Source organism: Pezoporus occidentalis, unplaced genomic scaffold, assembly GCF_034315485.1.
Source record: "Pezoporus occidentalis ecotype Australia unplaced genomic scaffold, CSIRO_AGI_Poc_V1 ctg1, whole genome shotgun sequence".
NCBI lineage: Eukaryota > Metazoa > Chordata > Aves > Psittaciformes > Psittacidae > Pezoporus > Pezoporus occidentalis.
The window spans coordinates 11,200,410-11,216,320 of record NW_026912778.1 but is presented as its reverse complement, the minus strand read 5'-3'; the positions used below and the strand labels follow the sequence as shown (position 1 = coordinate 11,216,320).

Genomic DNA, 15,911 nt, shown 5'->3' with positions numbered 1-15,911 from the left:
GTGTATTTGGATCTGGTTTTATGCTAACCTTTGAAAACCTTTTTTGATGGTTGCAGGTAACACTTCCTGATTCAGCATGGACCGGTTTGAAGATCTGTCAGATGAAGTGGATCATGCTTTCTTTGACAGTGATTTTGAGGAAGAGAAAAAAAAAGCTGAAGAAAACGGTGAATGCATAGGGAAAGAAAGTATGATGACAGCTCTTACAGACTCCAACTTGGTTTCTATGTCAAAGGATACAGGGTGTTATGAGGAGGAAAGTGAAGAAAAACAGAAAGATTTTCAGAAGGATCAGTCCCTGGAAAATAACACAGGTTGTCTTGAAGAAGCTTCATCTTTGTCACTTTCTCTAGTTGCAGAGAATGCAGGTGCTTCTGGAATGACATCCGCATCAAGTAGTGAAATACTAGAGAATGTTCCTGCTGGAATCCCCAAGATAGTTAAAGAAGGTGAAGAAGATTATTTTACAGATGAAGAAGATAGTAGTGATGATGAGAAAAACCAGAAGGTTAGACCAAAGTCAGCTAAGCAGTCAAACAACATGAAAAAGGTTAGCAAAAAATACACTAATATCAGCTTCTCCTCGTCTTCCTCCTCTTCCTCCTCTTCATCATCTTCTTCATCCTCATCCTCAAGCTCAGATACAGATGGTTCTGATACAGATTCTGATAGCTGTTTATCGGATTCATCTCATTCTTCCTCAAAGAGGAATGCTTGTAGAAATGCTCTTCTGTCTCCAAAACAAAAATCTGACTCAGCAATGAAATTACTAGAAGGAAAACCAAAGCTTGTTGACTACTTGGAGGAGTCTGAAGACACAGTAACTGATGTAACACCTCTGTCAACTCCAGACATCAGTCCCATCCAGTCCTTTGAACTTGCAGCATCAAATGATAAGAAACTTAAAGTAAAAAGACAGGAAAATGTGAATCAAGAATTACATGGTAATTTTGCAGAATTTAAGTGCAACACAAAATTTTTAAGCTTTGTGGTGGGGAAATCCAATCTTATACCTCTATTTTTTTCAGTAGATTCCGAGTTTGATCGCAGATGTAATCAGAAAGTCTTGCATGATGCCATGGACCTGAATCAGCTTTTGAAAGGTGACTTTAATTTTTTCTTTGTAAAAAGTATGATGTCTGTACATTGTTGAGTACAACTGAGTACTTAGAGAGGAGAATGAGGTTTTAATGTGCCACATGTGTTTTGAAACTTATTTGTGATTAAGCTGTGTTGATCTAATTCTTTGAAATTGTACATGTGTAAGCAGTACTGATTCTACAGGGGAAAGGAGCATGTGTATGAGCATGTGTTGTTATGCATATACGTAGAAGTAAGATACACGGATGTGATGAATCTCTAAGATTTTGATGTATTAACAAATTCTGTGATAAAACAGCATATGCATTTTGAGAAATCAAGGTTTACTGGACTATGCCATAGTTTACTATCTAAATTAAAACACCAACATTTCTGATAAATTGCTGGGTTATTAACTTTCATAATTGAAAGGCAGTTTAAAACTACACTGCATTCTAAGTAGCATTCATTTATTTAAACTTATGGTACCTTTTTGATAATTAAATGGAATTACTTGAGATTCTTTTTCTGAAATAAGTATCTTCTTTCTAAAATACCATGAAGTTGAGTAAAGATATTTTAAAGAGGAAAAATAAGAGATAATCTTTAGTAAAACTTGAGTGATTGCTTCTTGCCGATAGATTAAATAAATCTTGATAATGAAGTCTGAGAGACAGAACTTGGAATCTCACTGCATTCATTGTAAGTATTCAATATGGGATGACAATGAACTGAATGACTTCACGTGTGTATTTTAAGGTCTGCACAGTGCTTTTCTACTTCTTTTTATGCCCCAGAGCTTTCAGTAGTAAAATCTATAGAGTAAGAGAGGGTTAAGTCAAGAAATCTGGTGATCTCAGGTCAGGAAAGATTCCCACAGTGTAAGCCTCGTACATTTCAACCCATGTTTGCTGTATTGCTATAGGCCACGGCACACTAAAAATTTGTGTGTCGCCTTTATTCACTTCGTACCTTACGAAATTAGAGCCTCCAGTGGGTAAAAATTCAAAATATATTGTATGCATCATTTAACTTATGAATAGAAGTGAGGAATTTACTTGTAAGGAAAGAAAACCTTACTTCCGCTGGTAAAAATAAAAGCAGAGCTGGTAAAAAAAAGCAGAGCTAGCCATCAAAAAAGGTAGAGCTGATTCTCATCTCAGTCAGTCCTTGTACTAGAAAAGGCTCTAACCACTTATCAAAACATAATGTTAGAGTTGTTGCTAGGCAGTTGAAATTATAATGTCTTACATCTTTGTTTCCTGATAGCAAGAAGCTATTTAACGCCTACTGGTTATGGAAGGAATCATTTCATCCCTAAAACAAATGGGTATTATAGCTCAGAGTATTCTCAGAGATGAATCTCTGTTGGGGGTGTGTGTGGTTTTCTCCTAAAACTGGGGGAAAAAAAAGATTGAGTAATGAACTAGAATTCACATAGTATGGCAGTTAATGTTCCTAATTAGTGTGCATATTACTCCCAAGTGCCTCTCTTAAATTGGCAAGCACAACATAGCTTAATTACTTTGCATATTTTGAAGTTTAAATGGGGTAGGATTATTAATGGTGGAAAGTAACTAGTCTGGGAAAATAGGGGGTAATACTATTCTGAGTTATTGCTTCCAGGTTTTTCCATGCTCATTAAAAAAAAAATATAAAATCCAAATCATTGCGCACCACTCCCAGTCTGCATTAGATGTTCCTCAGAACTGCATAGGCTTAAATAATGTTTTGAGTGGGAACAGTATAAGCTCAGACCTGAGTGCATGAGAGAGTATTTAAATGATCATTAGTAAGTCTCAAATTTGGTTTTAAAGTATAATATCCTTCCAGTAATCTGTACTGATGAAGCATTTCATGTAAAGTTTTTTGTCAGATATGCTTGTAATATAGCTGGCCTGAAGCAGTTAGGTGAGTTTAATTTCCCAATGCATCCAGAAACCTGTGGAATTTCAGTGTGATGTGTTAGTGCATTGTTTCTAAGGGGCAATTTGTACAGTTCTGTGCACGGGTAATGTGAGCATTTGTGAAGACTAGAATCTCTTGTATTAAAGTAAAAAAATCACAAGAAAAAAGGGAAGAAATCTGTTAAAAGCACATGGTGTTCAAAGAACAAGTTTTGGACTAGAACAAGAGTCTGGTTATTACATAACAATATAGTTTGTGTTTCTTAAAATAGAATTAATTTGAAGCATTTAGAAAAAATTGTACAGTATTATATATACCTTTATGTATTTGTGCTCATTGCAAATTTAATTTTATAAACATGTTAAAAAGTAATATTTAGATTTTAAAAAATGCCATGCCTTTGCAACTCCTAAAGCTTTGCTTCTTCTTGATAGAAGCCAAATTTTAAGTTATGCTATGCTGAGTAATTATAAATCTCACAAATAATATAATTTTAGTGGGAAATATTATGGTCTCTGTGCTGTATAGTGCACTTTGAATGCTTTTTAGGTGGGTATTGCTGTGCGGCTCTACCACTGATTTTAGAAATATTCTGAATATTGACCAAACCAGAATATTGGGTCAGACCATAAGTCTGAACAAGCGATTAATAAAGATATGTGGTAACACTTGGTTACAACATCAGTAACAGCATATGTAAAATGACAACTTTCAGAAGTGAGTGTTACCAGGTCTGTAACTTGCTGTGGAGCCTGTTTGCCCAATGGGAAAATAACTAGTTTTAGTAAAGATGGCAGAAATCTCTGTGGTAACAGTAGCTGGGGGTGAAAATTTTGCTTGAAAACTGGAGAGAAGTAAGTTCTTCATGTTGCCAAAGACAAATTAAGCATATGAATGAATGTAGTCCTTATATTGACATTTATTAGATGGGAGTTGAACCTTGTTTGAAAAGGAAGAAGTACAGTAAAATGTGCAGTTTTCAGAACCTGCAGGTTGTGTGGCTAAACTGCCATGGCTTTGCATGCACGTGATGTAGGAAGGGTGTTTGAACAGCCAAACACTCCTGAGAGCAAATGCAGCAAGGAAGACGGGTAAATATACATAGGGAAGAAATTGTGGAGCCCAGGTACCTGTAAGCTACCATGCTGAACCCAGGACGCTAAGGTATGGAGTGCACACTCACACTGTTTCAGTTGTAAGGAGCCCACAGTTTGTAGTGGGAACAGTATTGCTCAAAACTGCAGGCCATAATGAAAGCAGAGATAATGTAAGGTGAATGGGTAAACTTGGAACTTTTCTGATCGATCTGTTGTTTTTTTCCAAATCAGTCCCATGGCAGTGTCTGATGTTCAGTTCAGAGTGACTGGGAGTTCAGGTGGAGGGAGCAGCCCTTTGTAGTACCCTTCCTGAGGAGCAGAGCATGCCTTGCTTGCTCATACTGAACCCTGTGGCTGCAGAACTAAAACCAGCCTGGACGATGCTACAGTCTGGGTCTGCCTGAACCATGTTGCTCAAGTTACTGGGCTTAGTGATTACTTACAAACTATTCCTGCATTGTGCATAAAAATTCATGGGTATATCTCTGATGCTCTTTTGGTAACTGTGAACTGCTGAACTGTTTGTTCTTGCTAGTGGTTTTTAGTTCTGTTCATTAAAATCTCTTGCTGTTTGGGTGGCATACTTATTTAAAATGTCTATAACTACTAAACACGTGATACTTGAATCCTCTCATTTTTACAGATATGAAGTCAATACTTAGGAGGCTTACATGATTTTGTTACAGTGTTAAGACTGATGTCATGTAGCCGTTGTCATTATAGTTTATGACTGTAAGAACTATTATAGCACTGGGGAGTCAGACAGCTGCACTAATTAGGAATTTGAGTATCTTATCAGTGTGGTCAAGAACCTAGGTACTTGAAATTTCAGTTACTCAAGGTTAGTAGGGTTTCTATTTTAAATAAATAAACCTTAACCTCTCTTTTTTTGCCACCTGCACAGAAAAAATACAGGTGTGATTATAATTTTTCAGGTAGAAATACAGTTCTTCAGTTGTTCCACGATGTTACATAGATTTTTGTATCTAAGTCTTTTGTGAGTCATTGCTGTTTCCACTTTGCTATAAACTTTAAAGATATTTCAGAAAATTAAAATAGTAACTAAGAGCAGTATTCAGAACCCGTAATAATAAATGTCAGAGTTATCTCCTCTGCTGTACTCTTGAGTAGTCTGAGCACAAAAAGAGAATTAAATATGTCAATGCAGAGGAATAGATTGTCAAAAATTGGTTTTGAAAGTACTTTCATAAAATTTCATGTTAGAAAGCTGGGAATGAAAAGGTTGGAAAATCTTCTGATGCTGTTTTGCTTGATCCTGTATCGTGATCTAATGTTCCATGTAATTTTAAGGAATTGAGGTTATGCAGATAGAGTTGGGTTAAGCATATAAGTTTGAACTAAGCACTCATCCATTTCCGTCCCATTATGATACAGACTTAATCTCTGCCTTTAGACAAGTCTCCTAATTTCTGTAGTTCAGAATACAGAGTTGTGTGCTAAAAATGCTGTGTATCTTTATCCAAATTTATATTGGGTATCAGTGTAGTAGTAATGGGATTATACAAGGTATGTGGAGTGCTGAAGACTTCAGCACTTTGTGTTTTCTTCTCTGTAAAATGGGGTTGATACCTGCTTATTTTACAGAAGTGTCTGTGAGAATTAGTCTGTAAATCCATGGTATTAGCTATTATTAACTTGAAGAGGTGGTGCGTGGGGGTAAGTAGGACAGTGGGCTACAGGCTGAGAACCTGAGTTGTATCCTTGAAGCTCTCACTGACCTATATGCTCCCTAATAAATCTTCTTGCCTCTTCTGTGCTTTAGCTTTTCTATTGTAAAGCAGTCAGAGCTAACTTGGTGAACAGCACTGATATAAATATCATTAGTATGAAAGTAAAAGCTCTGTCTTTCTGAATAAAAGCTATTGTAGAAAACTAAATAGCAGCTTCAACTGAACATAAAGCAATTGCTTTAATTTTATTTTTTTTTCCTATAATTTGCCACTCAGGAAATAGAAGGTTTTTTATAACTGAAATTTTCTCCTCTTGGAGATATGTTATCTGTGTGCTCAGTCATAATGAGCTAATGGATTTGTAGAATAACTGTGAAACAATATCTAAATTTGAACTCTTAAATATATACATAACAGTTGAACATGTAGGTTTTAGTTTGAACTAATTGTGTTTGTATGTGTATACATATGCATCATTTTTGCATGTCTAGTAACTTGAGGTAAAAGAGTGATTATCAGCTTATTCTTTAGAGTTTGAAATCAGATTGCAACTCTTTCAGATTGTAAAGAGCTCCACACTTTTCAACATCTGTAAGAAAATATGTTATTTGGGGGAAGAAAAGTCATGCACATGTAAGGTATCTGTTGTCTTTCTCATGACATCAAGTAATAGCTAGCAGTCCTATTTAAGCATATTCAAATAGGGAAAACCTGTACTTGAAAAGCACATGCTCCATTTCTTAAACATCAAATAATGAATTCTCCAAAATCCTTTTTAAAGAGTTCTGTGACTCGAAAGAATGGGTATTCTAGGAAATAGTTGATTAGGGATAGCACAGGGGAATAGTTTTAGACTGAAACTGTTAGATGTTGATGAAGAACTGTGATTTAATCCTCTTGGGTTTTTTGAATGTGATACGGAAGCGGCAGTGGAGAAGTATAAAACAAAACACCAGGCAAACTCAAAAGCATAAGCACTGAAGTGCATTTTTCCTCTACTGGGATTGCAACAGACCCACTGAAAAATGTGTGACTTTAATTTTAGCCATAATACCATTAGGACAGCTGTCTCATCCTGTCGTAATGCATTCGACTTGCTACTTACCATTTGTATTTTATGTAAGATTTGGCCTTTCTCACTCTGCAAGGTCATTTCAATGCCTACAAATTGAAAGCAATAAACAGCTTGTTTATTGCTTAAAAGCAAGTCAGGTGTCTCTCCATGGAAACCATCTTTTATAGAAATCCTGTGAATACCAGAGAATTTTCTTTTCCCTGCTTACCAGTAAATGAGAAGCAGACTACACACTGTGCGAGTCTTGATGCAAATGCTGCTGCTTGTTTATTCCCTTCCCCCAAATTATTAGTTTATGGTCTGGCTGACAGTGAAGTGGTAAGTAGGGATTTAGTTAAATTACTTATTACCTCCTCATAAGAGTATGAAACTACAGGTAAATCATATTTAATTGTTCCAAAACTTACAAACTCTTTACAAACTTAAATTACAGCCTTAAACTGTAGTGTTGTCTCATGTCATCATTGGCCACTGCAAAAAATAGTCATATAAATGATTCTGACACTTAAGCATTGTGATTAAAGAGTAGTGTAGGTGCATTGTTGAATAAATCATTGAAATAACTTTGAAACTCAAATACTTGAGTTACATAACACTAACTGCAGCTGAAAGACTTAGTAGTATTTAGAATAAATGCATTTACCTTTTCTGGTTCTTTTTTGTTTCTTGATAGTGAATTGTCCCTGGTTTTTAGGCTTTACTGACCACATCTAGACACCTACACAAAGCAGTGTTGTTGCCAGTGAATGCTAAAGTACATTCAGTGCATACTTGACATGCATGCCTCCTGTGGATTGCCTCGTTTTCTGTCATAGTATGTGTGCAGAGGATAGGAATATGATGCTGTATGAGTTGTGCAGAATTCAGTTAGGGCAGATTTTCAGCCAGGTAACTTGGAAAGTACTGGAAACTTACTGTGGATGTGAAGTTCTGTGGTCATGCTGGACTGTGGAAATAGTGTCACCACTGCTTCAGGAAGACCTGCAGGACCTTTTGCTCACTGCGCTTCATTAGACTACTGCTGTGGTTTATTTGAGCATTGTATAAGGAGTAGTGATTTCATGGATGCCCCCCTTCTGCTTTTTTTTTTTGTTGTTGTTCAGAACAGGCATTTATCCTGTAGTATTAGTTATCCTCTTTCAGTAAGTGATACAGTATGCATTCTATTGCTTGTCTCTTTTGTACTAAACTTTAAACTCTTCTGTCACACAGTTCCTAAGGAGGCCAGTGTTGCATTTGCTGTGGTTTGGAAAAGGTTATCTATGGATAGGCTTCAGATGGTTAATATTTGTCTTAAAGTGGAGTTTGCAGCTTAAATTCTTCTTTAACATAGATCTGAACTAAGTAGAACACAACTCCATTTTATTAACTTAATCAGATTGGAGAACAACAAATCAACTACATTAAATATGTTATCTGACCCAGTGCCTTGGTGTACTGCATCGCTGTTGCTGCAGAGAACTACTTGTGATATTTCCCATGTGGCTTTTAAGTCATACAGCAGGCTAACTATAAAAAGATCTGTTGAGGAACTGATGAAATTAGTGAGGAACTAGAGAGTTTCAGATTGATTTTTTTTTTTAACTCTGTCCCCTTAAAGAAAACTTGCTGCTGCACATGTTGTATTTGGTCCGAACTTTTAGTGCAAATTTAATGCTCTTCTGTAATTCAACAGAGATTAGGCACTGGTTTTTGGAAGTCTTCTGATGAGGCTTCACTGAATAACTTGTGGTTTAAAACCAGGCAGAGGGCTTGTTCACTCACTTCCCCCCTTCTTTCCCTCCCCCTACTCCCAGAGGGATGGAGAGGAGAATCAAAAAGAATGCAACTCCCACAGGTTGAGATAAGAACAGTTTAGTAACTAAGGTATAACAGAGATCACTACTGCTACCACCAGTAATAACAATGATAAAGGAAATAGCAAGGGAAGAGAATACAACACCTCAACACAAGCCGACGGATAACTTTTCCCCCCCCCCCCCCCCCCCCCCCCCCCCCCGGCCTGACCAAGCACCCACCCATACCTCCTCCAACCCTGCAGTCTCCCAGCCCTTCTGGCTAACTCCCAGTTACATCCTGGGCATGATGTGCTGTGGTATGGAATACCTCTTTGGTCAGTTTGGGTCAGGTGTCCTGTCTCTGCTTCCTCCTGGCTTCCCCTCCTCCCTGGCAGAGCATGAGGCTCACAAAGTCCTTGGCCAAACCAAAACATCGCTATCAGCTCTGTTCCCAGGCTGGAAGTCAAAACACTGCACTGCACCAGCTACCAAGAAGGAGAAACATGACAGCTACTGCTGAACCCAGGACAAACTTCATAGCAGAATCTTCACTGTGATTTTAACAATTCTTTCACTTACTAATAATGTTTCTTTTGAGTTGTGATAAATCCAGTATTATCACTTTTAGCAAATCCTTAACCTCAAGAGTTGTTAAAAAGCTGTTGGTAGCAGTAAAGTCGGTTTCTACACTATGTAAGTATAAATAATAGTGAGGCTAAAAATGAACAGCATAATGAAGAAAGTAGGCTGGAGTCTCTTTTCTGCCTTCCGCAAATGAGAAAAGCTGTCTTTGTGGAGAGGGTAAAAGGTTTGGATGAGGCACAGTAAAAGGAAAATATGTTGAAAGAAAAAAGTCTTGTGAGAGGCTAAGGAAAGGAGAAAGAAAGAAGAATGAAAAAAGCCTGTGTGTTGAGGGAATGTGAGTGGTGAAGCCGGAATGCAAGAGTAAAGTTAGTAAAATTTTATATATATTTGCATATATATAAGTAGTAGCATCTGGTAGAGCAATGGGTAGCAATGTATATAGATTTGCATTCACACTAGTTGAGAGCTTCTGGTAAAATCCTGGTGGTATTTGGTGCTGCAGAAGTTGCGTGCCACTGCCTTCTGGAGAGCTGAGTGACAGCACAGTGTAGCTATCGCTGCAGGGTTCATTGTTTCATTATTTCTGAAAGCATTTACTGTCCAGCATTGCAGGAAATGTTTGTTCCATGCCATTATTCTGATTTTTGTTTGGGTTTGGTTTGGTTTGTTTTTTTAATGACAGCTGATAGGGTTTTTCCAGAAAAAAATGAGCAAATCAGAAGATAATTATCTCAATGCTTATTTATCTGTTTCTAGTCTGTTTACTTATTATAGTTCTTAACTGCATCATATGAGTATACATTCTCCAGCTACCTTATACAGAATTAAAACAGTGATACACCAGTGAAAACACGAAACCTATATTTCTAACTAAAAATGTCCTCATTCAGAATGCCATTGCCTTAAATGGAATTTAACTAGTTCACACCTTTCACAGAAAAAAAGAGCTGTTTGGAATTTGCACTGACAGTTATTCTGAAGCTTAAATGTCTTTTGTAAAAAGACTGCCTCACCAGCAGCATTGGTGCCAGAAAGGTAGGCCAAGACTTCAGCTGAACAACTGTTCTTTGCCACAGCCTTGCATCTGATGTGCATTCTTGTTTAACCTGTGAGATACTATGGATGTAAGGCAAAAGATGAAATTGTCTTTCATAGCTTTGTGATAATACAGTTATCAATTATGTAACGTGATGTATAGTAAGTGCCTTCCTCAAATGGTTGTTCAAATTACTTTCTACCAGCTGTGTTCTGCAGTGCTGGTTTTGCATGTTCCCATAAGGACATAATTATTTTGTACTGAGAAACACATTGCAGCTTGATGTTATCATGTGAATTGTGTGGCTCTAGTTATTTTCTGTGCATTTCTTTTTTGTCCCTTGTAGGTGTATCCAGATGAATCTCATCCCAGGTTTGTCTCCTCAAGGGGTGGTGATGGCTGTCCTAGTCTTCCCTTATGAATAACTTGCTGAATTTTAAAGATGCTTTTTTTACTTTATTAACCTGTTGGCTGGCACACTTGACCTGCGCTAGTTTGCTGTGTGTCTGCTTTTGAGGTGATCTGCATTTTCTCTTGACAAATGAAAACTATATTTGCTAAAGTGAACAACCTCACAGTTAAGAGCTGCCTAGGGACGCTTCTTGCTTATATTGTCTACTGTACTGATGGTGCAAGTTTACTGATTTCCAGAGCGATTTCGAGATTCATTAACTGTTTGGATTTTGAATTCTTGATACGGTTTCTGAATATCACCAAGACATCAGCAATATTTGCATCAATTCTGGAATAAACTAGTTGAGATACTGCATGAAAGTTTTAATGTTGTTTTGAAGTAAGAACACGCTCATCATTCTTTGAGGTTTTTTAGCTATTAAAGGCTGCCTCAGACAGACATCCCTTGCCAAAAAATTGCTGATGCTGGAAGTGTTTGTTGAGGAAGTATTACTGCATGCCTAGTTTGTAGGGGTTTGCTTTGTTGTGGCTTTTTGGTTGGTTGGTTCTTTATTTCTGCTTTTCTCAGAGCTTCTCCTTTGGATGCTTTTTTAAATTGTGTTGGGCTTCTAGGGATAAAAGTGAGTGGTATCTCCTGGAGGCACTGTGCTATTGAAGGAATGTGGGAATGGCTTGAGTAAGGCTTCCTTGTCTGTGTCTGAGGTCCAAAAATCTGTTTGATGTAACCTGGTACCGCCATTCCTGTGCCATAGATAATGCAGTGGTTTGATAGGGTGATATCATGACAGCAGAAAGCTTACAGTAGTTCCCAGAAGATGACCTCCAGAGCTTTAGGAAGCAAAGGCTTAGAAATAGGTCAGTAGCAAAGCTCCACTGGAGCTATGGTAAACATAGCTGGCTCTGACTGAGAGTGAGGCTTTCCATTTATGTTATTTTACAGTTGTGCAGGCCTGTTTTGCTGTGTATTTTTAAGTGTGCATTCTTTGTTCTCTGATCTTGCAACCTCATATCTTGGTCCCTTGCTTTTTACTGGTTTAAATTGCCATGCCCCAGTAATTTTTCTTGTCTTATGTATGCTCATTCATTTCTCTCCATCAATTAAATTTAATTTTCATCTTTCCCTTTACAATTCCTGCAGCAACATGATGTAGGATCACTGTAGGAGCTAAGGATCAACAAAATCACTTCAAGAAATGCATTTTGTATCTCTGAGTCACGCTTCCCCAGTATGTTTCCTGTCTGGAACATCATTTCTGTTCTATCTCTCAGATGAGAGATATTTTGGATAACTTTGGAGCAAAACTTAAATCTCTTTCCGTGTACAAATATCTAACTATTAATTTATGGTTTAATTCTTGGTTCTGAAGGTTATCTGTAGTCCTGGCTTCTTGAGATGTGTTTTCTATGGCTTCGAAAACACCTCCGATGCCTATATAGGTGCCTCAGATGATAGCACTGTGATGATGATTGTTCAGTGCTGCTTTAGTTCAGTATAATGGTAGCCCCATTTGCATATAATTGCCTGTGCTGATTGCCAGTACCATAGTAACTCAAGTAGAAACATTTGAGGATGGATGTCTGAGCATGTTGTGTCAGTATAGAAGTTGGGCAAGGATACAGGTAAAGGTAGAGATCAGGAGTGATTAGAGTTGAAGGGAGGGATCAGGAATACTGACTGCAGAAGAAACAACTGTGCACAGAAGGCTGATTTATATTCTGATTCCACACAGATGCTTACAGATACAAGCTGTGTGCATATTCCTTTGTGTTGCGCAATTATTTGCTGCAGCTGTTCAATTGCTCTTTATTATTGGTCATAAATGAGGAGGAGGGGGATTCCTGGTGAGAAGGAAGCAGATGGATTTAAACTAAGGCCAAAATGAGGCTTGATTTTTGTGGTGAACCTTTTTTAAAATCAATGTACTGAAGACAACTGAACATCACTGAAAAATTCTGAAATGCCTAAATCTGGAATTCAGGTGGAGGGTGGTGAAACATAGCTTGTTTTTTTTCATGTCTGTAAATAAATTCCAATAATAGGATGCAATATTTGTGCTTGGTTTGGGTTTTTAACCTGAGTATTTTATTCCATTTTAAAGCTTTCCTACAGTTGGAGAAAAAAGATCAGAAGCTGAACATTAATCACCCGTCTAAAGGAAGAAGGAGAAATTATTCTTTCACAAGTGAAGAAGTAAAAAAGATTGATCGGGAAAACCAAAGGTTGCTAAAAGAACTGTCCAGACAGTCTGCAAAGCCAAGGAGAAGTACCCCGTTGAAGAAGCCATCTCTGCCACCTCCTAAATTGTACCACAGTGCCCTCAACAGGCAAAAGGAGCAGCAAAGAATTGAAAGAGAGAACCTGGTAAGTTCTGAGAACTGATTTGGATCAGTAAATAGAGGACTATTTGTTGTCAGACTACTCCTGAATACTTACAAAACTGGTAAGGCAGCACTTGGAGCTTTATTGCAGTAAGTCTGCAATGAATTTCTCTTACTACGCTGTTTGCATGATTGTTCATGTGTTTTGGGGGGGAGGAATGATGCTTTTTAAGAGGAAAATAGTTTCTAATTTATGAGTTTGCTTTACTTCAGTATCACTCAATTTAAGTGGAACAAAACCATTACTGTTAATATGCTCATAACTTTGGATAGCAATTTGACTGTTTGTCCTGCTTCATGCATCATGGTTACTGCTTGTCACAGTATTTGAATGTAAAGGCAATCACAATACCTTTTGTGGAAAACAGAAATTCAGACTCATTTATAAGGATATTGGCAGAGTTGTCAAATTAAAAAATAATACTGGTTTGCATAAGATTTTTAGTAATTGAACTGTAATACATACAATGTCATTTTCATGTCTCCTAGTTGTTCATTACTGTCTTTGAAAAGGAGATTAAAATACAGTTAAAATATTTGGAGAACTTATAGTGGAAGTAGTTTATTAACTTATTTTTCGTGTGTAGGTTGCAATTTTCCTTTATATGGTTAGATAAAGATACTGATTCAATATGGAGGAAGTACAGTCAGCCTATTCAGGAAAATACATTAGGTTTTACTTCTTCGAGCTTTCCGATATCTAGATTCTTAAAACTTTCTCCTCAGCTCCACTAGAGTAGGGTTAGCCAAAAGAACGTTATACTTTACACACTAAAAGAATTTCACATAAATACTTGTTTCAGATGTGTGATAAATCCTATTGTCTGAGAAGAAATGCTTTTAGGCTTTGGTGTGTTTAGGTTGGTAGGAGGGCTTTCTTGTATTGTGGGGTTGGGGTTTTTTTCAGTGGTTGTTTTTTGTTTAAACTGTTGAGAGCAGGATTTGCTCTTCCACATGAACTTTGGTAGTAAGAGTGTATCCTTAATCTATGGGGAGGAAGAGCTGCGTCACAGTCGCTTAATAATATGCTATGCTACATAATAAATAATCACTGTAAATTAATGTATATGATATTTTATAATGTCTTTGAGTAAATGAAGGTGTACAAACATTTTCTTTTATGACATACTGCAATATTTATCCAAGAATGTCTTGCCTTTGCAACCTTCAGATCAAAAATTCAGCAAACCTAAGCAGATATATTGACATTTCACGTTGCTGTTCCAGTAACTATTAGAGATTAATGGTGGTTGCTTGTAGTCCAAGAAATAATATCCTTCATTAACTTATTAATTTATTCTTTAGTTGTTGTCCACTCATACTGCTGAAGACATGTTTGACATCGGAATAATTTCTTAAAATTTATGTTAGGACATGGTGCTATTTTAAGCTATAAAACATTTGCTTTACCCTTTTTCCCCCAACTCAGGATGATAGATACTGCTCTTCTGTTTGGAAGTGTGTGTTTTGTTTAACATTGGTATCACTTTTGAGCAGTTCTGTTTACTTTTTTTATTCTGTTTGAAGTGTATGGGCACCTAAAGCGTCGCGGTTCTAATAAACTGAATTTCTAGCACTACTTGGGATTACAAGTATGACATGCTTTCTCAGAGACTGCATAGGAAAGAGCTGCCCTATCATGCCCATTGATGAGGGGGCTTGCTTTGTATAGCTGAAAGTGTATGCTTTATGAACTTGTTTTCTTCTGGTCAGCAGTTTTCTTCACCTTTCTAGACTGAAGAGCTGGAATTCCATGGAACTTCCTTAGTAATCGTTCTTCTATTACTTGGGAGGATTTTTCTATACAGGGTCTGAGGTACTGTATACAGGATATGCTGTTTGATACACCTTTGTGAAATGTTTGTTGGAGAAGGATACAGGTTTTGTAAGTAATTCAAGAATAGAAATGTACAACAGTACTCTGTGCAGGGGGCTAAACAGTTTTGAGTATATCTTGCTCTCACAGACGCTGCTATAAAAAGTTATGATGGCATAAAAAAATGCCTTGTTCTGAAGAACAGTAGTTATAAGATAGTGACTAGAAATTTATAGAAAAAGGACAATTAGCAAAATAGATCACTGTGCATCATTTTTATTAATTCTGGCTAGGATTTAGGTGTTAGATGACCTCAGTAACCTAAACTGCTGTGTTCAGCCATGTCCCTAGGGAACAAGTGATGATTTTGAGTTAACACTGGAAGTTCTCAGCAGGTCAGGGACAACAGTTCTCAAACTTTAGATCAAAGGGGATGAGTGTGTTCTCTCTTTTTGTGGATATTTGGTCTTCCTTGCATCCCTGTGCATTATTCCTACTCCATATGACTAACTGCACAGAACACTCCATGTTGTTCATTCCCCCATGACACACTCCCCTAAAATGTACCTGAAGCCACACAGATATAACTGATCCCAGTTCCAGTATAGTCACCTTCCCTCACAAATTAAAGTAACCACTTACTGTGCTTCTCTGCCAAGGCTTTCTCTTTACACCTGCTTGGTTCCTGAAGCCATCTGTGCTGCAGATGTCATCAGTGCTTCCCTCTACCACTTGCTCTATTTATTGTGGCCTTTACCAGCACAAAAATCCTTCAGCAAAACAGTTTTCCTTCTCTTGCAGTCTGCCTTTTGTCTTGCTGGAAAACCTGAACCTCCTTTACAAATGCAAGTCTTGTATTGCTATAAATGACTGCATTCATTTGCCTCCACTTGATTTAATGGTGTTGATGGGCTGTGGTAATTGGGTTGGGAGAAAAGGCAAGGGAGGAATAGTGCCTCCGGCCATCCCCCTAACTGCGTGCCACCAATACAAAGAATATACCTTATCTTGAGCCACAGCCTTTGATCCTGTGCTGTGCCTGTCCTGCCATC

General features: G+C 37.5%; 1 protein-coding gene across 4 annotated transcripts in view; it reads left to right on the top strand.

Annotated features, from left to right (window-relative positions):
* The window catches only part of CFAP97 (cilia and flagella associated protein 97), a 32,456-nt gene that overhangs the window by 9,505 nt on the left and 7,040 nt on the right, over nucleotides 1–15,911 (top strand). For all 4 annotated transcript variants that reach the window (XM_062631584.1, XM_062631638.1, XM_062631501.1 and 1 more), the window contains 3 exons: nucleotides 57–944; nucleotides 1,032–1,103; nucleotides 12,764–13,026. In XM_062631584.1, coding sequence (XP_062487568.1) covers nucleotides 77–944; nucleotides 1,032–1,103; nucleotides 12,764–13,026 — 1,203 coding nt within the window. In that variant the 5' untranslated portion in view covers nucleotides 57–76. The remainder of the gene's footprint in view (nucleotides 1–56; nucleotides 945–1,031; nucleotides 1,104–12,763; nucleotides 13,027–15,911) is intronic.